Here is a 26,065-nt window from a genome sequence, read left to right as displayed (position 1 = left end):
TTACTGTACTTTACTGTACTTTACTGTACTTTACTGTACTTTACTGTACTTTACTGTACTTTACTGTACTTTACTGTACTTTACTGTACTTTACTGTACTTAACTGTGCTTGTAACACCTGAATTGCTCAAAAATCCGGCACTTGGCCGATGTGACTGTGGCATACTGTTTAAAGCCGGTTCAAGTTAGAGCCACGTCAGCCTGGAGACGGATTTTGACTCTACTGACAGATTTGTGCTACTGAGAGCAACTAATCCCCAGATCAAATGCTCACAACTCTTCAATTTCTCAATACAAACAAACTTACAAGTGCAAAAATCAATTCATTCAATACCCCAGACAGACAACAATCCAGACTGTCTAACATACAAGCAATGTTAAGCTCCGCCAAAATACCCAGAGTAAAAGAGTTTTCGGAAGAGAACAAAATCCGCCATAAAGTTGAAGAAAATATTAAAATTTTATCGATTTTTATGAGCAGAAACATAAATTTATGATCATTTGAGTCTTGGATCTTAAAGGCAGTAGCAGCAGCAGTATAAATCGGTGCAGTAAAGACACCATAGCATGAAATAAAATATGAAACAGCTTAATCTCCTTTTTCAGTAAATATATACAGCATAGATGAGCTTCACCTACACAAAATCATTCAGGACATGAAGCAACGATACCAAAAGTTGACATGATACTAAAAGCATTCCATAAATACATTTCATATCATCATTATATGTAGTCAAAAGATTGCTGCTGCCTTCACCTTACTCACGACCCACGTTTTTCACTTCCAATTTTTTCCGCTCGAGATAAAAAAAGACACAGCTATAGCTTTATGCTCTTTTCTGTGAATTTATTTATTATCATCATCCTGTATATCCTGTTTGCGTACATTATTCGTTTTTATTCATCCGTGTATGACCGAAATGTGCAGGTTGAATGGCAAGGTTCCACTCTTTTGTGTGTTAAGGTCACCTGTAGCAAAAAGGAGCAAAAAACCTCATTTGTCATGATACAAATGCGAGAAATGTGCAGATAAAAATTATTTTCTTTTATCATTTTCCACCCCAACCTCCTCACTTCCTTTCCACTCATGAGCATGAATCATGTATGTGTGACCATTTGTGGCTTTTAAGAGGTTTCTGTGTGAACTGGGGCATTGTTGGTTGTTGAGTTGTAGGAATTATTGTTGAATTTAATAGTCATTGTTAATTGTGTTTTAAGAATTTGGTTGGAAAATACTCAAAGAATGTTCAGCAACAAAATTCTAGTACATTTTTCAAAAGGACGTTCAGTAACAAAATTCTAGTACATTTCATAAAGGACGTTCAGTATCAAAATTCTAGTACTTTTTTCAAAAACGACGTTCAGTTTCAAAATTCTAGTACTTTTTCACAAAGGACGTTCAGTAACAAAACTCTAGTACATTTTCGAAAAGGACGCTCAGTTACAAAATTCTAGTACATTTTTGAAAGGACGTCCAACTTCAAAATTCTAGTACATTTTCCAAAAGGACGTTCAGTAACTAAATTCTAGTCCATTTTCAAAAAGTTATTCAGTAACAAAATTCTAGTACATTTTCATAAGGACGTTCAGTAACAAAATTCTAGTACATTTTCGAAAAGGACGCTCAGTTACAAAATTCTAGTACATTTTTGAAAGGACGTCCAACTTCAAAATTCTAGTACATTTTCCAAAAGGACGTTCAGTAACTAAATTCTAGTCCATTTTCAAAAAGTTATTCAGTAACAAAATTCTAGTACATTTTCATAAGGACGTTCAGTAACAAAATTCTAGTACATTTTCAAAAAGTTATTCAGTAACAAAATTCTAGTACATTTTCATAAGGACGTTCAGTAACAAAATTCTAGTACATTTTCGAAAAATCATTCACTAACAAAAATCTGGTCCATCTTCAAAGGTACAAAATTCTAGTACTTCCTTAAAAGCACGTTCAGTAAAAAAACAGGACACTTAGTAAAATCAAAATAAATTCAAAGAACAACAACAAATCAGCATATTCATAAAAACAAGCAATCCCAAAATAACAAAAACAAAGCAAAAAACCAGCTTGTGAACATAAACAAAAGCTCCTTTGCTGCCCTATTTCTCACTCTCGAAAAAAAAGTTTAATCTTATCATCATACATGATAAAGAGTTTCCATAGCTGACAACATATAACGGATTGAATAATTTTTTTTATGAACTTCTTCTATATATTACACAGCATTACTGCCACTTTTTTATTATTCTGGATCAGGAGTTGGCAACCTGTGTGCCGCGGTACATCTTGATGGTAAACCTTGACCGAAACCGCACACGGCGTACGGTTTGTGGCATTTTCAATCATTTTTGATGTGCCGCGGAACACAGGTTGCCCACAACTGTCCTAGATCTACTGCTTGTATTCAATATAGCTGAATAAAGGCAATATCTTATATATTCAACAAAAAAGAAACTACTTGAAGATAATCCAACCAACATATCAATCATCCTGTGGTGTTTTTACAACTGAAAACCAATTCTGTTGACGCCTGTAAACAAAAAGCTGTCACAACATAGAAATTTTTTTTGGGATACGCTTTTTTTGTCCTAGAAAAATTTCAATTTCTCTTCCTATCTCAGTGGAGGGTAACCTGTGTGCTGCGACACACTTTTTTGGTATGCCTCGAATATAACCACACACTGAATACGGTTCAAGGCATTTCCAAATATCTTGTCGTGAGACAGGTGTGTCGCGGCTCATAGGTTGTCCATCACTGACTTATCGTTACCACAATGAACTTGTTCTACATTTCAGATGGACTTAACATTATTAAAAACTTGATGACTAGGATTTTCGTACGGCTCTTGATAGGGACGGGAAAAAATTGTGTAGCAACAATAGACTCACGTTTTTTTGCCGTTATTGCTGTGTTATAAAGTTGTAGTCTTTTTCGATAATACAATAATAGGATTTTTAGCTTTAGGTTTATTAAGCGCATAAAAAAATTTAATATTTATTAGAGAAAAGTGTGGAAAGTGTCATAAATATACAATTTACAAGTTCAGATTACCACGGATTGGTAGATAATTTGAAGGATTAAGTCAGTCGTGGAATGAAATTTGGATTAGGATTGGTTATTTTGTTAGATTTGGATTTGGTTTACTAGCGAACTTACTTACTTACTTCGCTGGCCATACGGATTAATTGTTATCCATGGCCTCCCTTAGATGAAGCCTGAAACTGGCCATATCACTGGCCAATTTCCAATACCAAATGCAACTGTGTCTGTCAACAACCGTTCATTCGATGAATTTGGTTTATTTTGGTTAATTTGTACGGTTCCTAATTTTACAAGTCGGCTAATTGATCCTAAATACTTTACCATTAAAGTTGCATTAAAGTTGCAATATTGCATTTTTATGGACTCGTGAAAAAGGTCAGAGTCAATCCGTCCTGGTACTGAATTTGGTATTGATTAGCCGGCTTATGTTATTCGGATGTTGCAAAGCGTTGTCTTGTCTGCTAGGGGATATTAACTTTTGCAGGTCTAGGTTAAAGTTTTTGTGTGGTTTTTAATTATTAGGTTCGATTCCTAAGAATGGCCTAAGAAGAAGACTTAAAAGCTCAAAATCGACTCGAATGTATGGAGTACAGAATACTTTCTCATAGAAAATCCGAGTCGACTTTGAGTTCTGACCAAAAGTAATTTTGGATATAGAATTTTCAAAGATTACGCGCTTTATAGATGAGCTTATATAACCTAAAGTAGATGACAATCTCTACCATTAGATAATCTTTCAATCAGCAACTTTTACTAATCCACCAACTTATTTACCCTTCAGTAAAGTTCTAAAAGCATGCCTAATAAATACTTTAATCAAAAACACGCGCAAACATTTCAACATTTTTGATAAAATCATTAACCGAATTGACTGGAAAATCTTGATTGACGTTATAAATTTGTTGATGTCAATACCGTCTCCAAATCAATGATTTTTTTCCTTTCAATAAATTCATCGATTTACAATTTTTTCTTTTCCCTTAAAGATCAGCAAAAAATGTTCCTATATGGGCTAGAGGAAGGAAGGAAAAACAAACTGAAATATTTCAATTTTATTCCCGGAAGGCACATGGAGGTTGAAATGGTGTAAATGCGGGTATAGGTCAGTGGATCTCTGGGAATGATTTCTTTGGTACTAGTGCAGCTTGGGTACAGCATGGTACGTTACGGTATAGGCATGTCACTGATGTGGTATAGTGGCAGATCTGGTAATTCTCAGCTGTGTGCGTATACCTTACCAAACATACACCGATGATGCATTAATGATGCCAATGGTACAACAATAGTGCCAACAGTACATCAATGGTGTCAATGCTTCATCTATGTTGCTAATGGTGCGAATGGAACTCCAAATGGTGAACTGTTAGTACGGTATAGTGGTACGATGGTTCATCAATGGTACGGCATCGGCATACCACTTTGCCATACCAGACATACCACTGTACCATACTAGTATTGAACTTATACCGGAAAGTTCCAGTATTGGAGAAATCGGCTAATGGTCCTAGACCAGATTCCATGAAATCCGGACTCAGGACAGAGATCCCCCCAGGCCACAGTCAAGTCAGCCTGGAGTCAAATTATCGATCATTCCCATATCCTGTGCTTCCCGGGATTGATGATACCGAAAAAAAAGAGAAAAAATTCAAATATTTTTTAATCCACATAAATCATCTGATGGAGAAGCAGTATCAGCTTTCAAAATACTTCCTGTCGCGCATACATTACAGACGATGATGATGCTTATGGAAGTACATTTTTTGTTCTCTCTTTTCTTGTGTCTACATACATGCTACGTATGAAATATTGGAAAAAAATGTTTATATATGATTGAATAATGCTAGAAATTTATGATGTGAGGTTTTTACGTACCAAATATGAATGCTGGCTGTATAAATTGAAGGAACAAGTAGTGTGAGATGGCGATTTATTGAATGCGTTCATATATCATGCATAGTTTCATATCATAATCAAAAGTACTACGTAAAGTTATAAATCCCATGACAACAAAGCAAAAATTTTTTTTTTAAGGAAATGATGATGATGAGTCAGACATTTTTTTTCTTCTTAGTTCTTGATATTGCTTGATATATAATAAAACATTCATTGTTCATGCATACGTATGAGCTGTGCATTAGATGAGTAGGAAAAGTAAAGGAAGTGAATGTCGATTATGTAGAAACGCAAGTGAATAATAAGATCGAATTATTTTGCTTTGAAGTATTTCTGAAAGGAAGTCTGATGAAGTTATATGTGAATCAGCTGTAGAATGGAACGCATTTAATGGAATGTCATGTGCAGGAATTGATGATTTACTCATACTCAATACTAAATACTCCAGTTACTTGATATCTAGAATAGCACAAATGGTTAATCGATCAATAAACTGATTCCAGGCTAATGTGAATTTGATTTGATGCTAGACTTAGTTCGAATCCTTTTCTTTGCATTCATCTTAAATCCGGGATCAAATCAAGTATCTCGATTGTCTAGAGCCTGATTTTGAATCGATTACTCATTTCCCAAGTGGAACAAGCTGCGACTAGTCGACCGTATGTCTGATTGCAAACTCTACAATAGTTATAATTTGTAGATGCACGGTCGACTAGTCACAAATTGATATTTTTTAAATAGACATGAAGTCGCTAGGCTTATCCCGTCTAGGCTCAACGAAACTTGCCTAAACCAAGCTTAAACCACCTACCTTCTTAAGAATATTGGAAATAATTATAGTTATAAATAGACCTAGACTCATTACAAAACAAGCTATTGCTAAGAAAGCCTAGACCAGTGGCGGACAACCTATGTTCCGCAAAACTCTAGTGTGTTTCCAAATTTTTTGGAAAAGCTATGAATAGTTTGCCATGTGCAATTTCTATCTAAGCTTACCATCAAGGTGTACAGCTTGAAATAAAAGGTTGCTCACCACTGACCTAGAATGTAGTGATTCCTAGCTAGCCTAGGTATAAAGAATTACTGACTGGCCATAAGCAACAATTGAAGCAGACAAACATTTTTCTCATCTATTCAAAATTAACTTGAAACTGTCGTGCTTGACTTCAAGTCAAGTCCTCGAGTGGACAAAAATACGTTAGAACTAGTCATTAACTGGAAATTAATTTGCCATTAACTAGTTATAACGTGTTTTGTTTATTCGGTGTCGTTATCTTCTGGTCACATTCTTGACCATTTTAGCATCGTGCATCATAAGTATCTGTTACCTTAACTATATATTAATCCACCTTACGACAAACCTGCTCAAAAATTATTCCCGCATCAAAAACTCAGCTCAAACACCGCTCAAATATTGTATCTACATACATCCATAAATTTATGCAATGTGCGAAAAGCTATAAATTTCCATATAGACAGCAAACATTTTGAGAACAATTTCTTAATACATTCATGAGGGAGTACTGAAAATAATAAAAAGAGAATTTTTTTTTGCATTCCTTTTTTCATTACGATTATTAAATGTGTGTCTCTGCCTCTACATTTATTTCAATTTACATGCTACATTTTTATTTAACGGAATACTTTTGTTCATCTCGTTCTCTTGCAGACCCTAGAGAGTGTAAATCATAGTAGTGACATCCTGAATTAAATAATCATAAGAAGCATCCAACCGAGCATATATTATCATCACGTGTATGTCACACACACATTTACACATATAAATATAGCATATATGTGCCATCATTGTCATCATTTTCCTCATAATCAACATTAACGTGAGTTCGGTGTGTCATCATTATCGTACGCTTCACTTAGTTGCACCTTGAGGCATAATTTTTTTCATTTATAAGGAAGGAACATCATAGACAAAGAGCGAACTAGTAGAAAGCAGCAGCCATCACATTTGCATATACACCTTTTCAGGAATTGAATGATGTTTGCAGATGGCTGCCTTTGTTCATTTTGCTTTAATGCATAAGAGATAACAACAACAGTAATAAAGTTAATGCTGACAGCATATACATAGCAACAGAAGAAGAAGTTTAAGATAGATAGAGCACATCATACATGGAAGAAGTCATGCGGGTTATAGAGTATCAGCATCGTAATGTCGCATATTAATTTGTATGTATGACTTGCATTTTACTTAAGTTTAATTAAATTTTACATGAATTGTTAACATATGGGTGATTCTATGGAGGGGAGGAAATGAAATTTTTGGTTGAGATGAAAGATGGTGGTTTTAGTTGATATTGTGCTGCATATGTTCCCTTGAGGTAGTTGTTCATATTCGTGAATCTTTCAAGCTTGTAAACTAGAGAAATTGAGTAAATTAGGTGAATTTTGGAGCAATTTAAGAAGATTTTTGATGACAACATGTTAACTGTCATTTCAATGTTCAAATCCTGAACCGTATTTGCAACTTCTATTAGTTGATTTTCCCCTGAGTTCTTTGTTATTATTCAAGTTTGTAAAACCTAAGAAATTCATTAAATTAAGTGAATTTCGAACAAATTAAGAAGATTTATGCTAAAATTAGCTGATTTTCCCCTGCGTTCTTTGTCAAGATTCAAGCATGTAAAGTAGAAGAAATTGAGCAAATTATGCTGAAATCAATTAAATTTCGTTCAATTTTGCTTAAACTTCATCAATTAAAGATGAATTTGGTTAAAATATGCTAATAATATGTCAACTGTGATTTAGAATTTGAATTGCATTCACAACTTCAATTAGTTGATTTTACTCTTTCATAGTTGCAAGCCCTTTTCATAGAAATATTTAGTTTGTTTACAATCGTCAAACAATAAACATCTGCTTGTTAAAATCAACTTCATTGCTCTTAAACTGTACAGTATGTATAAGGATATAGAAGATTAACCAATTTTGCATTAATTTTAGTTAATTCTAATCAAAATACATCACAAATAGTGTAAATTTCCAGATAAAAATACAATTTTTCAAAGAATTTCATATTTCCCGCTATTTTCAAATTCATTTTGCTTACAAATCCAACCAAGCTTTTCTTTCCAATTTCTCATCCAAACTCCTCAAACCAAGTCAACAATCAACATAATCATCATCAAATCACTTCACAGAATCACCCATTACATATGCATAAATTGTATGCATGAGAATCTCACAAAAGACGACACAATGAGGTAGAAAAGAGTCATGAGTTGAATTTTATCGAAATAAACAACAATTTAATTTGATAATAATTCCTGATGACTCTTCAGACACAGAAGCAACCTTGCCATTATCCTTAAGCATAAATACATATTTAGATAATAAACAACATGTAAACACATTTCTTTCCTATTCCTGACTCTGTTTCCCATCGATATACAACAATTGTATCTAATAATAAGGATTATAAGGAAGTGGAACTTGGTGGAATAGGAAAGAAAAAATGGCAAAACATGTGCTTAATTAAACTGATACGTGTTCAGCAAAATTAACGACAATTTTTTCTTTTTTCTTTCCATACGCACCAAAATCAACAATAGAAGAAGCTTTAAGAGACGAACGGAAAAGCTCACAAGCATAGACAGAAGAAAAAAAAAACATCCTCAAGAAGATTGAGTGAAGCATCTTGAAGACAAAAAAACACTTACTTAAGTTAATATATTTTCATTCAGTCACATTCTTCAAAAAAGGGGTGCTAGACAGTGACACTAATCACATTACTGACATACATCCATTGTAAATGCAAAAGCATCATGAATTATAACACTTATTCCGAATCGGACATGGAAAGTGAAACAAATTTTCAACAGCCAACGGGGAAAATATCGAATAATAATAACAATAATAGTAACAATTTTGTCCGAAATAATAGCATTAAGAATAGTAATAAGCAACAACATAAACAACAACAAAAGAGCACGAGTGGACAACGACGTGCTAGTGATTGTAGCTACTATGGTAAGTTTGGTGATACAGGCGATAATATAAGCTATTATGGTGTACCATTAAGTGGACATAAACGTTCAAGTCTTAATGGTACAAATGGCCGAAGACGTAGTCATAGTCACAAGTCATCAATATCATCATCATCAAGTGATGTAAGTAGTCGTAGTGGTTCAAGTACGTGCAGTGGAGATGATACAACCAGTACATCATCGGGTCAACCAAATCTCCCATATCCGGGCTTTGTGGAATTTTCATTTAGATATTTAAGTCAAGAAGCTAGGCCACGTAATTGGTGTCTGCAACTCATCACAAATCCATAAGTATCTCCTTTTTTATATATTTTAAAATATTTTACTCTCGTTCTACTACGGATAACGACAAAGTTAGTTTATTGACTTTTTTTTTGTTGTTGTTGTTGCTTGGATAGACTTTTATGGGACTTTTTTTCTATGTATGTGAACACAAGACACAGGTTGAATGAAAATGTTTTTGTCTCATAAATAATGTATTTTGACAATTGATAGGGGGATAAGCTATGGAGATGGAATGGTGAAAGCTTTTAATTTGAAATTGGATTTCAAACTGGATAGACTTTATTTAACAATGGTTTAGGTTGTATAATTGTAAATGGATGTGAGGTACTGGTTACTTACTTACTCTACTGAATATGAAGTTCTTTTGATGAGTATTACATGGATATAACATCTATTTTCATATTTTGGGACTATTCGGGAAGTCTCGGGACTATTCGGGAAGTCTCGGGACTGTTCGGGAAGTCTCGGGACTATTCGGGAAGTCTCGGGACTATTCGGGAAGTCTCGGGACTATTGGGGAAGTATCGGGCCTCTTCGGGAAGTATCGGACCTCTTCGGAAAGTTTCGATACTATTCGGAAAGTCTCGGTTCTATTCGGGAAGTCTTGGGACTATTTGGGAAGTATTGGGACTATTCAGAGAAGTCTCGAGACTTATCTGAAAAGTCTGAGAAGTCTCGGGACTATTCGGAAAGTTTCGGTACTATTCGGGAAGTCTCGGGTCTGTTTCGGGAAGTCTCGGATCTATTCGAAAAGTCTCGGGACTATTCGGGAAGTCTTGGGACTATTCGGGAAATCTCGAGACTATTCGCGAAGTCTCGGTCTCAGTGTCGGCCTTGACAACCTTTAATAATAGTGACTTATCAGTAAGGTACCACTCAAAATCAGCTAACCCCCTAAAATCCAAAATCACGCACCTCCCCAACCCCTTATAAATTTAACAATTTCTCCTAAATTCTGATTCCAAAAAAATATATAAAATTTCACCACTCTTAATTAAATCGACTCAATTGTGTAAAATTTATTGAATATTTTGTTGATCATCCAGTGCACACAGGAGGCATTTAACGCCTACAATAATTCAATTTAATCGTATATGAATGCGTTTGACCCCAGCATAAATCAAATAATTTTTGGTTAACGATAATTTGAATTTATTTGATGTTTATATTGATGCATTTATTGAATATTCTGGGGTATATTTACATTTATATTTTGCCTTAATTATTTTGAGCTGCCACAATGGCCTGGATATTATTGGCCGAACAGCAAGTGCTGAATTAATGGCCAATTAAACTTTTTTATCAGACATTTTGTTTCATTGCTCGTCAGATTGCTTGTATCTGTGATCTTTATATAGCTATGCAATAAAATAATTTACACGACAGTACAGATAGCAATAATGCTGATTTATGATGATTTTAAAATTTGATTGCCCTAAAAAACTCTGTTTTTAAATACAATCAGATATCCTCATACCATTCCTCAAAACAGAGTTGCAAAGCAGGCATCTGTGATAGGCAAAAACCGTACAAATTCTAGATAATTTGTAAAATTTTGAAAAAAACCATACAAATACAGCTAAAACCGTACAAATTCTTGGGAGTTCGTATGGATTTTCTTACAAAACCTTACAAATTATCATGAATGTGTACGGTTTTCGCCTATATTAGTTGTCAATTTTGTAAAAGAAAAACCATACAAATTACCAAGAATTTGTACGGTTTTTTTCCTGTCACAGGTGCCTGTTTTGCAACTCTGCCTCAAAATAAGCATCCTTCCGATGAATAATTCCATCCCAAAGTCAATTTAAAATTCAAAAAAGATTAAATAACAAAAAAATTTTGTTATTTACTCTACGAATATTAAATATAAATTTTGATAGAAACAAACCCCGCCTGTAGTTGACATTTTGAATTGCTTGACAGACGAATAATCCTCACAACCTGAACAGAGCTCTAGAGAGAATACGATGCATTGCGAGTCAATCGCAAGACAAGAAGAACAAAAAAAATCTCATTGTTAAGTAAATATTGTAAATTTTTAATCGCATCGGTATCATGTTTCGCTCAACAATTGAAATGAGGGTAAAATGTTGAGCTTCTTTTTAATTCCATTGGGAACAGGGGTGAGGAATGGATGCTTAGTTTTCTATTAAGGATTTTTTTGGTATAATTAGAGAATCCTCGAGAGGTAAATTACTTAAAAGTTTCTGAGCAATAAAATATAGTTAGTGAAAAATACAAAGACTCGCTCGACCCTAATGAGACTCGCTCGACCCTAATGAGACTCGCTCGACCCTAATGAGACTCGCTCGACCCTAATGAGACTCGCTCGACCCTAATGAGACTCGCTCGACCCTAATGAGACTCGCTCGACCCTAATGAGACTCGCTCGACCCTAATGAGACTCGCTCGACTTTTATGAGACTCGCTCGACCCTAATGAGACTCGCTCAATCTTAATGAGACTCGCTCGACTTTAATGAGACTAGCTCGACCCTAATGAAACTCGCTCGACCTTGGTTAGACTCACTCAACCCTAATGAGACTCGCTCGACCTTGATGAGACTCGCTCGATCCTAATGAGACTCGCTCGACTTTAATGAGACTCGCTCGACTTTAATGAGACTCGCTCGACTTTAATGAGACTCGCTCGACTTTAATGAGACTCGCTCGACTTTAATGAGACTCGCTCGACTTTAATGAGACTCGCTCGACCCTAATGAAACTCGCTCGATCCTAAGTAGACTCGCTCGACTTTAATGAGACTCGCTCAACTTTAATGAGACTCACTCGATCCATTTTTCAATACTCACCCCTGACTAATTCCAAGCTTCTTTTTTTGAATAAAAATAAAACCTTCTTCTTAACCCACGTTCCACAAGCTTTTTATTTATGTTTGAAAACAAATGTAAAAGTCTAATAAATGAAATTAATTTTCATTTTGTGAAATTAGGAAGAGAATAAAAACTTCTAAATTGAAATGAAAGAGGTATAGGAGGCCCAGGTGTTTAAAAAGAAATCAACATGGAACTCCATTAATCATTCATCTTCTTGTTACTTTTTTCCTCATTTTCGTTATTTTATTGTAAAATTTAAATTAATTTTAAAAATTTTTCTTTTTCTGCATTCACGATTCTTTCTTGAACATGACATGTTTGACTCTTATTCCTTCATATTAAATGTAATAAGCAAATTTTACTGTACTTGACATGGTATGAAGATGATTCTATCGTCTTATCATTTGAAAATTTATGAAATCAACATAATCATAGCAATCGTCAATTCAACTTAGTGAAATGTTCCATGAAAAAAGTTCTTATATTTATGCTTCATTCGTTTATTAGCATCGATTGTAGTATGTTTTTATGAATATGGAGGCAAAAAAGGGATGTCAAGGGGTGGGCAATTTAAGCAGAACAACATACATAGTTGCTAGGGTTCTGCTATGTAGCCTTGTCTACGAAAAGTAGCGAAGGTCATGGCGACACCGTAACTGCTTGTTTTGGCTCAATTTTATGTATGCTTTTCCGAAATTCCGGTCCTGATTTTTGGAACTCGTGGCGGAACCGAGACGGAACCGAGTCGGAACCGATTTGGATCCGAGTCGGAAACGAGTCGGAACCGAGTCGGAAACGAGTCGGAACCGAGTCGGAAACGAGTCGGAACCGAGACGGAACCGAGACGGAACCAAGACGGAACCAAGACGGAACCGAACTACACAACCTTTTTCAAATGCTACCCAGCCAATAGAACAGTCAATTAGGAACTCATCGTGTCTTCCTTCAATTGGAAGCTTAGAAAACTCACGCATTCGATTCAAATTTCACGGACATCCATTCGAAAATCTCCAAAAATTCCAATTTTCTCCCAAAAGCTCATCAAATTCCCATCCCTAGTCCAAAATACCGATGCTCTATAAAAAAAAACTCATAGAAAGGGGGAGAAAAAAGAAAAAAACGTTCAGATAGCTTTTAAGCGTGAAAAATTTACCTCGCGCTTTACCATTTACACTTTTACACGTACTTCCACAATAGCGTAACATGAAGACAACATTTCTCTTCTTTCCTTTCCACGTTCTTAACACAATGAAAAATGATATCGAATTAAATTAATTTTTTTTGTTGCTTCTCTTGAATGTATGTTTCTTGCCTTGTTCAGCATTGCGTTTATGTTGCCGGTGAAAAGTTTTTTTTTGCAATTTTCTACAATTTTGCTAATACACTTATCGGCGTGAGTACTAAAAAAATGAGAGGAGATAAAATGAAAATGACTTACATAAAAAGCCACGAATTTACACGTATTCAGACCATAAGATAGGGCCGCCGTCTGCTGTATTTTCTGTGTCCCGACAAAGTTCTATTTGTTCTCGATCCCTTTTGTCTCTCTAGCTTCACTTAAAGTTTCAGACCCCGTTTCCTTACCCTTATGTGGTTCTGAGCTCTAACGTGTCATAGAGCTTTAACGAGGCTCAGAGCACCAATATAGGCAAAATTTCATAAATTAAGCAGTCGAAATATCTTAACTTCCGAAAAAGAACAAATTTGGAAATGGTTTGGATTCGAACTGACGACCATCGAGTTACCACACCAAATTTGAACCAAACACCTTACCTATTCGACCAACAAGGCACTTATATGCTATAGAAGTATCTGAAATTTTGTTGAATTAGTTCTATAAACGTAGAACAGAATTTAATACACTAAGGAACATACAAATTGACTTAATATACTCTATTTATTAACAGACTTGATACAAAGTAGCTTATGAACGAATTTTTCCCATACATTAACATAATTTAGGTCATTTTCTGTCCTTCTTTCTGTCATTCCGCTATAAGCGGAAGGAACTTTGGACTACTTAAATTACAATATCCACCATGTTTGATGAAGAGTAATTCTAGTAATATTTTGGCATTCGATAAATGTTGCTTGTTTTACATTCTTTAATTCTAATTTTGTATTCCTTAAAAATATTTTTAATCCATAATAACTTTTTATCATTTCTTTGATCATATTTTGGTATAGATTGATATAAATTTCCATAATTATAATGTTTTTGTTTTAAACAGTTATATTGGTCCTCATAACTTAAAACTTTTTTCATTTCACTCCATGTTATGTCAATTAATTCTACTGAACATTCCATAACAACATAAAATAGGAATGATCTATAATAATAATCAACTTGCCTTAAAAGATTGAAAATTTCGTCTTTATTTAAATATTCGTGGATATATTGCCATGCGTATTTATATTCAATATCATTGATTCTTTCAAGTGCTACATGCAAAACATTTTTATTACATTCTCTTATATGTAATAGATTTATCTTAATTTCTTCACGAGTCATGAATGATTTCAAGTCATCAAACATAAATTCAAGAATTTCATGATTTCCAAATTTGAAAATTTGTGTAAAAAAGTCGTTAATTTCCAGAAATTTGACAAATTCTTGAGATGTTTTAAATATTTTTTTAAAAAAATCCACCAAATTTCAAAAACATTTAAATTATTTCGATTATATTTAAGTAAATTGTGTAGAATAGCTACATCTGCTCTCATCAACTGTTCTACCTGAATGTCTGTGAAATTTTCTTCAAGAATTTTTATTAAAAATTCAACAACATTAGTGTCGTTAGTTTTAAATATATCTGCTATATAACAGCCATAATAACCATATTTTTGAATTAAATTTTTTTAAGTTCTTCGTGATTTTCAAAAGTTGTCAATAAAAGATTCCATAAAGTTTCGTGGACTTTAACATCGTCAATTTGAGAAGCATTGCTGAATATACTTTGTTTAAAAATAAATTTTTTAAAATCTTTTGTCAAATTTTGTACTTTAAAAATATTTTCAACTTTTGTCCAAACATTCTTTAGTAATTCTGAGTCTTTTTCATCAATGGCGGCACAAATGATGTGAGTTTGATATTCTAAAGCAGGAATCATGATATCTACAGCTTCTTTAATGACTTCATTCCATGTAAAATTGAAGATTTCATTAGAAATTGTTACAGAATTGCAAAGAACTTGAGAGAAAATTATATCAGCGAAATACTTAATGTCTGCTAAAGTAAAGTATTGTCGATATATATCCCATAAATATTTATGTGTTTCTAGACTTTTAGACTTATTATAAAGGAAAAAACCATGTCCTCTGAATGTCAAAATTTGTACAAATTCATTTTTTGTTAAAATTTTTCCAAAATGTTGAAATGTGCACTTTATGACTTCTAAGTTTGAAGCACCAAAAGCTTTATAAACAAAGTTAATAGTTTGTTGAATGTTATACTGCTGATTGTAATCATAAGGATCATGATCAACATAGTAAGATATTGGAAAATTAAAGCTTCCAAAATCAGAACATGCGTCATTACCAATTTGATATTCTTCAATCATTTCCACAGCTTTACCAATTTTTTCATCATTTTTCCATAAAATGAATGCTTTGAGCTCGTGTGCTGTAAAGCTTTCATGCAACAGTTTCCAAAGAGCTTCATGGAACTCAACATCATTGCAACCTGCAGCAAGTTCAAGAATTGTCAAAATATCATTATGCCAAATAAAATAATAATTTCTGTCATCAGATACATAAAGAACTGACACAATTGACTTTACAGAGCCTCCAAAAATGTCCTTGACTTCATTCCAGACTGTTTTTAGTAATCCAACGTCATGTTGCTCAACACAATAATGCAAAATATTACGATAATTTAAATTTCTGTTCTTAATCAAATTCTTTAATTCTAATTGCTCGGCAGACTCGGCAGACTTGAAATATTTTTGATTAAATTCACACAAAAGTTTAACAATTCCAAGATTTTTTGAATCACGAACAGCAGTGGACAGCAAATTAGGCTTATTTGAGTCTTTGGCACTCAAAATTTCACAAATTTGTGCATTATTAAAGTTGTCTTGAATGATTTTGAAAACAAAATTGATAATTTTGATATTTTCATTTCCCATGAGACTGTGGATAAAGATGGATCCATGGATACTTTTCCTTGTCATTAATTTCACCAAATTTTCTCGATTTTCATATTTTTTGAGAATAAATTCCCAACAAATTTCATGAATATCAAAATTTTTGCAATTTGCAAGCATATAAAAGTCATAGGCAGAGTTGAACAGTCCACTGTTGGTGATTTCATGCCTGAGGGTTTCTGGACAGTTCAACATTTCTAAATCTTTTGTCTTTAACCAATTAAGCTTGAGAACTTCAACTTCCTTGTTTCCTAATTTCCAATTCTCTATTAATTCTTCACATTTTTCAATATTATTAATTGCTTCAGTGGACATAATTGTATGTTTAGTGATGAATTCCTTGACTACATTCCATACATCTTTAGAGAATTTCTTGATCTGGTCGTATTGATTTTGGGTAATATTGTTCTTGGGTAATACATTAATAATAAAATTTTCGCCATCAATGCTACAACTTTGCAAAACTTCCAAAACATCCGAAGGACATTGGTATTCATAAATCTCATTCCAAACAGTCAAAAATGAATCGTAATTCGAAAAATCGTAGAAAATATTTTTGTTCTTTTTATCCAAGTTCATTAGTAATAATTTGATTTGGTCACTTGTAGTAAATCCTTTTAATTTACGAATTATAAAATTTAATATATAAGGTTTGCGTATGACTTTACAAATCATGTTTTGTCCATAATAATCTAGACCATTAATACATTCTAGATAATCCTCATCAGATTTACATAGATTTTTTTGAATAAAATTCCAAAAACATTTAATAATTTTTACATTTCCATGTTCTACTGCAGTCAAAAGAATATTATTGGACTTAATGCTTTCAAAAATTTCCTCATTGTTGAAAACTTTCATAATTTTAACAAATGTGAATTTAATAATTTTAAGTTTTTGACGAATTAAAATTAGAGAAAATAAAAGATTAGGAGTACAAAATATTAAAAATTTCAATTCTTCTTGATTGAAAGTTTTAACCACAAGGTCCCAGAAAGCTTCATGAAATTTGATACTCCTGGAATTGGCAATAGTTCCAGGAACAGTTTTATCAACAATTCTACGTCTTACTAATTTTTTAAAATTTTCATGACTTTCATTTGATTTATAAAAATTTTCAATTTCTGTCCACAAAGTTATAAAAGTATCCACATTTTTTCTATCTATGATTTCAATGACTATGTTTCTTCCTTGGAGAATCATAAATTTCATTATTTTCGTAATTTTAAAATATCTTTTTAGAATTTTAAAAAACTTTTGAAATTTCAAGCTATTAATATTGTTAGACCATAAAAAAGAATCGAAAATATTTGAATATGAATAATAAGGAAACTCGAAATTTTGGACTATAAAATTAGCACCAAGCTTCCGTTCGACAGCGTTAATAAATCTTTCAAAATGTTCAATGTCCTCACATGATACAACTATTTGAAATAATAAATTTTGCTCTTTTATCAATTTTTTCAAACATTCGGACCTTAAAAATGTTACTAAAAAGTCTAGAAAAATCTCTAAATTTATTGGAACTTCTGATTTATTTGCGTTATTAAATATTGCATTAATGTTCTCAAATAAGATCTTTGAGACAATTTTATATCGTCTCCTATTTAAGACCATAACAAAAAATTTTCCAAGATTTTCCAAATTTTCTGTAAAAACATATGAAATGTTTGTGAATCCATCAATATTGGCAGTGATGCTTTTGATTGTTTTGTTACTTAATTTCAATTCTAAAATGTCTTTAAATCCTTGATTTAAAAACATTCTAATGCATTGATATCTTTCAATTGTAAGAACTTTCAACAGAAGTGAATAAAACCAAGTTGGAACTTCATCATGCCTTAATGTCCTCAAAATAAATTCAGCAACAAAATAATCGAAATAAATTCTGTGTATGAAGACAAATGTTTCTCCATTTTTAATCATCAGGTTAGCTGGAATGATGTCCTTGTTAGTCCAATCCTTGAAATCTTCATATTGAAGATCCAATAATTCAGAATAAATAGGAAATAAACTTTTCATTGCCATAATTTCGTTGAATTTCCAAAAGTTTAGTTCATTACTTTCTGTTCCTGAATTTTGTGAGTTTATCAATCTCTCGTTCAAATTTTGTGTAAATTCTCTGATGATGTTTAGTTCCTCTGATATTTCTTTGTCATTTTCTGTGATTTTTGGAATCATTTTACATAGCTGAGGCACAGAAATTGATCTAAATATGATCTTTAATTTATTTTTTAATAAATTCTTTGAATTCTTATAAAAACTTTTTTGTCCTTATTACAGTCAATGTCATTCAAGTTCCAACTAGTTCCCATCAAATCGACGCAATTTGAATTCGTAAATTCAATAAATTTATATGAAATATTAGGCTTGCATTTATGATTTTGGCAGCATTTACATGCGGCATTGACAATCTCAACTTCAATGTTGTTCCTTGATGCGATCCACAACTGATTCCCTCCATTGAACTCAAAAGATTGAATCAATTTAGTAACAAATTCAGCACATTTTTGATCAAGTTCATCAAATTCGTCCAAAAATATGAAAACTTTTCCAAGTTTGTACATTTTTTGGAAGATTTTAGCCTCAAATTTAGATTTATAATTAAGGACAGTCTGAATAAAAAATATTGGAAACTCAAGGTTGTTTCCTTTATCCATTTCATACTTAAATTTGTCAAAAAAATGCTTCAAATTGACATAAGTTATCCAATTAGTTGGATACTCTTGGTGAAGATTCTGTGCAGATCTTTTCAATGTCCAACTAGGTCCAGTTCCTGGCATGTCTGAAATTACAACAAATTTGGAGTTCCGGCAATCCAAAATTAGTTCCATTTGGGACACAACATCTTTTCTTATTATATATTGTTGTTTGATGGCTTCCTTCTTATCAGACTTAATCTCATCAAGTTCCTCAATAACTTTCATCTCTAAATTGATTGGAATTTCTGGCATTTCGATCATCAAACCAAGAAGTTGATCGTCAATGATTTCTAAGAAGTTTTTAACAACTTCTTCATCTTCTGGATTGTGTTTATCCTTCAGGATGTCCCAAAATGAAAATTCTGAATTATTTTGAAAATTAATTTTCTTTTTTAACAAACTCATTTGACAGTCGACTGTCAAGTCATTCCAGCTATAATTGACTTCAATTTTTGTTGGATTCAATTCAAATCCTGTGAATTCTTCAATCAGTTCCTGACATTGGTCCGGATTAGACATAATAAAAGTAAATGATGTATTACATTCATAAATATTGATCGAAATGTCATCAAAAGTTTGACAATTCATCAATAATACATACAAATTCTGGTTGCATGTCAATATATTTTGAAAACTATCAAGCAATTCGGAACTATCAAGCTCCTTAGTGATAAAAACATTTTTGACTGCATATAAATTCCCATAATCAATTTTGAGATAATTTTGGATGTTAAATAATAAAAGTTTTGGTAAGTTTGTTTGAATAACCGTGAAACTATCTACAACCAATGACTTGAGATCAATTAACTCTCGCAATTCTAATGCTGGATTTAAAATGCTTGGCAAAATGTCCACGATTTCATTAAATTTCCTTATTGGAACTAGCATTTCAGACAAAATAAACGTTTCAAAATGATCAAAAATAATTTTATACTTAGCCTGAATCCTCGCTTGTTCCTCCATATCGTCATCAAATTGAGCCAGACACTGTACAGCACTTGCTATTAGTTCCATTTGGATATTTTCTGGTGTAGATGTTCGAATTGCGGATGATATAAGTCTACCAGCCTGGTCTGAGTCATCTAATTCCATATTGCTGACTATTTCGACAATTTCATTGATTTTTTGAGCAGCTAAGACGTCATGCTGATGTGAGGTGTTGTTATAAGACAAGCACATTGCATAACGACAAATCTCACGTGCTAAAACTCCTTTAATCTCTTGTTCTTGTCTTGTGGATGAACATTTAGCACCAATTGTTATAGTTCCACCAGTAAATGGAATCGATTCAAAAAGTGCTGAATTGTCGGTCTATAATTACACAAATTAGGTCTAGGAAAGCATTTTAAAATGAGGAACTTACCAGTTCAGATTCAGAGTCGTAAAAAATGTTGATATTATGGCATTGATATGCGACATCAAGCAATTCCGAACAATATTTGACATATTCAATGTCATTTTGCCATTTTTGAATTTTCAGTTGAAATTCAGTTTCTTGCTCATTTGTTATATCCATTTTACTTGATTTGCTGATTCAAAATTCAAAATTTAATAAATTTTTCAAAGGATTATTTGTTAAAGTCTCGCAAATAGGTTGTTCTATAGCCAATTTCTCAATATAACTGAAAAACATATTTTGCTTGCTATAGCTATTAGAATCATTTCATACTGTTTGTAATTAAGCAATAATATGAAATTTGTGACACTCTAATACAATGAATAATACTCAAAAAAACCTTGTGATTTCAGAACATGTTCTTAATTTTTGTCGTTAGGCCAAATACAATTAATGTTTATAAATATTCTTATCAGTTTTGTTTATATTCATTTGCTTACTATTTACACACTCGTGTGATTTATTCTTATTTCGGAAATTATGAAATTTAGAATTATCTTGATGTGAATTATCTTGTTTTCCTACAGATCAGTCTTGTCCTTCAAACAGGAGTTCGAAGTCGACTTGGATTTTATATTAAGTCGAGACGACTCTAGTCGAATTTTTATTCAAAAAAGCGAACGATTTTTACTCGCCTGAATATTACTTTCCCAGTATCTGAAGCAAGTTCATACAGGCTCTGTAAACTAGTTTGTACACATACTCTACCCCCGTTGAGGTGACATTCTTTCATTACTTTGTCGCAGGATGTAGCTTTTGGAACTCCAGGTTGTCTTTTCCTTGCGGATTCCCTTGCGATTCCATCCAAAGACATGTAATAAGCTTGTGTTTTTGTCGCAGTTTTGTTATTTTCTATTATTTTCAAGTTCTTAACTAGTTCTTCAAATATTTAGATTCAAAATGTCCAAAAAGACCTCTATATCGCTTAACTTAAGAATGTCCGCGGATGAGCAACAACAAATTTGCTACATGCCGTACCATAAAACGAATTTTCAGTCAAAACCTAATAACTTACACTCGAACGTGTTCAAGTTTATTTGTGGCTTTTAAAGTGGCGAGAAACATGAAAAAAAGAGCATAAACGTCAGTTTATCAGCATGAATACAAGCTGTGGATTGTTTTAACCTCTATAGTCGAATCGAATGTGGAATAAAAATGTTTCATACATGAATAAACGGTTGATTGAAGTGGTTTTTCCGGTAAAAAAATATCCATCTGTGCAATTACATCTGTAGGATAGTTTAAATAGTAGAAACAGTTGTGCACAAATTGGTTTTGACTTGTGGTTCACATTCATCAATTTGACAGGCTTAAAATTTTGCGAATGGGGTTTAGTTGGGTAAATTGTTTGAATAAATGTCAATCACTTGGATATTTCGTGCAGTCTGCTGATTTATATTTCAAAAATAAATATTTGAGGTTATTTTTGGGGATTTTGTTTGATGGCAGTGAGTGCATTGACTTGAGGTTGTTTTAATGCTGTTAGAAAAATTTTGAAATTTCTGCCTCAAAAGTGCATTCAGTAACAAAATTTCTGCCTCAAAAGTGAATTCAGTAACAAAATTTTCTGCCTCAAAAGTACATTCAGTAACAAAATTTCTGCCTCAAAAGTGCATTCAGTAACAAAATTTCTGCCTCAAAAGTGAATTCAGTAACAAAATTTCTGCCTCAAAAGTGAATTCAGTAACAAAATTTCTGCCTCAAAAGTGAATTCAGTAACAAAATTTCTGCCTCAAAAGTGAATTCAGTAACAAAATATCTGCATCAAAAGTGCATTCAGTAACAAAATTTCTGCCTCAAAAGTGAATTCAGTAACGAAATTTCCATATATCAGCAGAACCCCGCATTCCACAGCATGCACACCACTGTCCCCAAACAAAGCAATTCACTATTGAATTGACATGTTCCATTGGAATTTCAAACAATATCTGATCATATTGTTTTAGTACAACAATGTAATGAAAGTTTATGTGTGAATTGTTAGTCTTCCTTTATATTCAAAAAACCCACAAATTTTACTCCCATTACAATACCACCAATAAATTGATTAATTTAAGGTATTTTCAATCTGAAATCAAAAACCAACAGGAATTTTTTTTCTCTCGGTGGTTGTGGGTTCAGTGAGAAAAAAATTCAAATGGTCGTAAATTTGTATTAAATATGTTAAATCCCGGGGGATACAAGGTCTATTTGGGTAGACACGTGGGATTCAGAGTCTAATTGAAATCCATATGAACTCATATGAGTCGAAGTGGTTCATATGGAGTCAAAGTGGCTCGGTGGCGGAATAGTTTAGTTATTGTGATACCTAACCATTGTGGTATCATGGGTTCGAGACTCGGCAAGAGAAAATTTTCACTTGTCCTTTTATGAATTCTATGCAGTGAAAACGCGTGGCTGACGACCAAAGATTTGACAGGATATGTTCTTGAAAGAACAGATTGAAATCATATTTAAATCCCTCGCTTGGAAGTTGGCAGCCCCACAAACAAGCTAGGAATAATAGACTTACAACTTGCTATCTCCGAACCTATTCTGTACAAAGAAGACAACGAAAGGTAACGGAAATTGCAACTCACAGACCTTCGTTTCTAAGTGCAGAGGTCTTGGACACCCTAATGTTATCGCCATAGTGCTTTTTGAATCCCTAACAGGCTAAAGGTCTCATTTAGGTACCCAGAGGTGTTTCTGCACCCATGCAGCATATACTCTTTGTACGGATCTCTCTTGTTAGGTGGATCAAATGATCTGAAAAGCTATAGGGTTCTAATACGAGCTACTCTATCTCATCTGTGTCGCTCGGTACCGCACATGAATTAGTAAGTGACAAAAAAACAACGTATCATGCATACGAAAAACGTTTAAAATCCAACAAACAATCTCACGAATAAAATTTATGGACATTAAAACTCTCGTGCACATAAAGTCAAGTCTTTCGCTTATGAAATATATGTTAATGAGTACAATAATCGTAAAAACATTCTGTTAAATGCGTTTATTGCTATGAATAACTCTCATGACTTATATATTTTTTTGCACATAGAGTAATATGACTGTAAAATATTTTAAAACGGAAAGCGAGAAGATGTAAAATATGTTTAAATAATGGTTAAGGGTTGTGAAAGTCATAAAATATACTACCGACTATGCTTAAAATTTACAACAATTTTACAAGATGAAAATTTTCATCTTTTTTAGCTCATAATAAATACGTCTACTTAACATTCCTCATGATTACCAACATTCCATCTCGCCTTATTGCCCACAGAAGAATTTTCATTGAGACAACACAGACAGGCTGGCTGTTTTTGGCCTGAGCGTTAAGAAGAAGCCCAAGACATTCGAGTAGAGGAAGGAACAAATTCAAAATATAAATAAAAATTCCTAGACAATGATTTTTATTTCTTAGACATTCTTTGCTTCTTTTTTATGGTAAAGAATTTTGTGTAACATGCAGGGGAAGTGACAAAAAGGTCTCAAAAATATATGGAATGATTATGTCATCGTATGATGTTTGAGGACTGAAATTGTTTTGGTTATTTTGATATCTTTGTTGTTGCATGTTTATGAGAGATTTGACAAGGTTAGGCAATAGTGAAGTTTTGATCAATATGAAGGCATGTCTTGCAAAATTTGAATTCTTTCCTAAGCAACAAGCCGGTTAATCGATTCAAAATCCAGAATCTAAAGCTTGGCAATTCAGTCGATTAGTGATATTTCGATTTTGTTCATTTATTCCAGAAATTAAAGCTGATTTTATAAAAATTGACTCGATTTCATTCAAAAAATGAATGCAGTGGTGGCGTAGTGGTTAGAGTGCCGGCCAATCGATCCTGACGACCTGGGTTCGATCCCAGGGAAAGTCAAGTCGGATTTTGAATACTTTTTCGTTGTTCAAGTCACATCAATTCCGATTTGTGTGATTTTGAGACCAGAAAATTTGTAGTTAGGTTCATTGCATTGACCTACATATCTCCTTTACTCTCATTGATTCTGGACTCACTCTTGACTCATTATGGGTCATGAAACTGTGTATAATTGGGAATCAGTCGTCTTCAAAATACAACAAAGAGTGTGATTTAGTTTCAAGTGTCAATTTTGGATAAGCTGAAGTTGTCATTCTGCTAAGTCAATCAATGAAACAAATCAGAAGAAAATGTCAAAGTTAAAGGCTCTAGAAATGAGAGGTCTGAGCACTTGATCATTGAGTGAATTTCATGTTTTCAATTATTTTTAAATTTTTAAGGTTAAGTCTTTAGCAAAGTTCGAAGTCGATTCAATGATTACATGAAGCAGAGTCGACTTGAGTAACCTTTTCCATACAAAATGCAAGTTGACTTCGAACTATGATACTTAAAAAATCACCTTCTTAGAAACCGACACATGTGTATCCATTCCTGCTACGTATTGTGAAGGTTAAAAGCTACCCCTATTCTTTTGAGCTTCTTACCTTTTTAATTCCTGCAATATTTCAAAGAAAAATTCTTTAAAATTCAACATAAACTCGTAAAAAAAGTAGTAGAAAAGCTTCCCATTTAAAGACATAAGCTCCACACAATCATGCATAAGTCTCTTACCATAGCAAAAAAAAGAATCATTCAAACAACCACAAAAACCCCAAAATACTTCCTCTTTAATATTCCAAAGAGCCATTGACCAAAATATCATCATTTTTTTTACACAACTCGTTACATAGACAGCCCTTTTGAAGTTGGCGCCCTTTAAATTTTTTCCCTCCTTTTTTTTGTGCTCAGTAAATTTTACTTTCATTTTAACAAATGATGCTCTTCCTTCTTCTTTCCTTCACTTTCAATGGATATATATTTTTCAATGGCTTTTTATTACTTTTCTTCAAATTGAAATCGTTGAAACTTTGGCCATTCATCATTTTAATAGGGTAAGAGTGAGAAAGAGAGATGGACGGAGAAGTACAGAAGGAATTTAATGTATACTCGTTCCATCTTCATTTCCTCGTCTTTCGTTTTGCTCTTTTTGGAAAGTATTTTTATTGTGAGACAGGGATGCAGTTAGGGGTTTGGTTGATTGGGGATGGAAGGGCTTCTAGTGCTTATCGGAGACCAAAGATCGACTTGAATTAGGCATGGAAAAGTCATTTGATCGCAAATGCAGTTCCAGTCGACTTCCAGCTCTGGATCTTACTAAATAGACTCCTTCTATGGCTATACAGATCAATTGTTATCCATGCCCTCCCTGGCTCTATAGTTGACACCCCTGTCAATCTATAGTCCATTTCATAAATGATTAAGAGTCAAATTAGATCCCAAATCTCAGCATTGAGTAGCTATGGATGACTCAACCCCCACCAACCACCCTGACTACACCCCTATCCCTACCAATCTCAAATAGAAATGAAAAATATGCCTCTGAGGAGAAAAGCAACAAAAAAAAAGAGGAAACAAAAGTTTTCACAATGAATGAAACAATTTTAATTGTAATTTAATGGATGCCACTTTTACTTATTCGATGCCAGAAATTCTTGTGCTAATTAAATCTCATTTTCACAGTGAATAAGAAGAAAGCGGGGGTTAAAAAATATGAGACTTGAGGGCAAAAAAGCTAATTTCAAATTATCCAAAAATATTATTTTTATTATCATAACCATGTTAATAAATTTTCATATTCTCTGCTTTGTGAATAAGGCACAGCGAATGGCAAGTAGGGGAGTAATTTGAGTGGATTTTTGAGAATGCGGTGGAGTAACTGGCGGAAGTGGGGGTTATGAGTTGCAATTTAAGGAAA

At 33.2% G+C, this 26,065-nt stretch overlaps 1 protein-coding gene across 8 annotated transcripts in view; it reads left to right on the top strand.

Annotated features, from left to right (window-relative positions):
• Ca-alpha1T (Ca[2+]-channel protein alpha[[1]] subunit T) overlaps positions 1-26,065 on the top strand; it is a 179,530-nt gene that overhangs the window by 40,158 nt on the left and 113,307 nt on the right. For all 8 annotated transcript variants that reach the window (XM_070651939.1, XM_070651937.1, XM_070651935.1 and 5 more), the window contains exons 2-3: positions 6,604-7,121; positions 8,504-9,225. In XM_070651939.1, the coding sequence (XP_070508040.1) occupies positions 8,717-9,225 (509 nt within the window). In that variant the 5' untranslated portion in view covers positions 6,604-7,121; positions 8,504-8,716. The remainder of the gene's footprint in view (positions 1-6,603; positions 7,122-8,503; positions 9,226-26,065) is intronic.

Source organism: Chironomus tepperi, unplaced genomic scaffold (genome assembly GCF_022539635.2).
Source record: "Chironomus tepperi strain 1889 unplaced genomic scaffold, CSIRO-AGI_Ctep_v1 contig_472, whole genome shotgun sequence".
NCBI classification, from domain to species: Eukaryota; Metazoa; Arthropoda; class Insecta; order Diptera; family Chironomidae; genus Chironomus; species Chironomus tepperi.
This window is presented reverse-complemented; position numbering and strand designations above follow the sequence as displayed.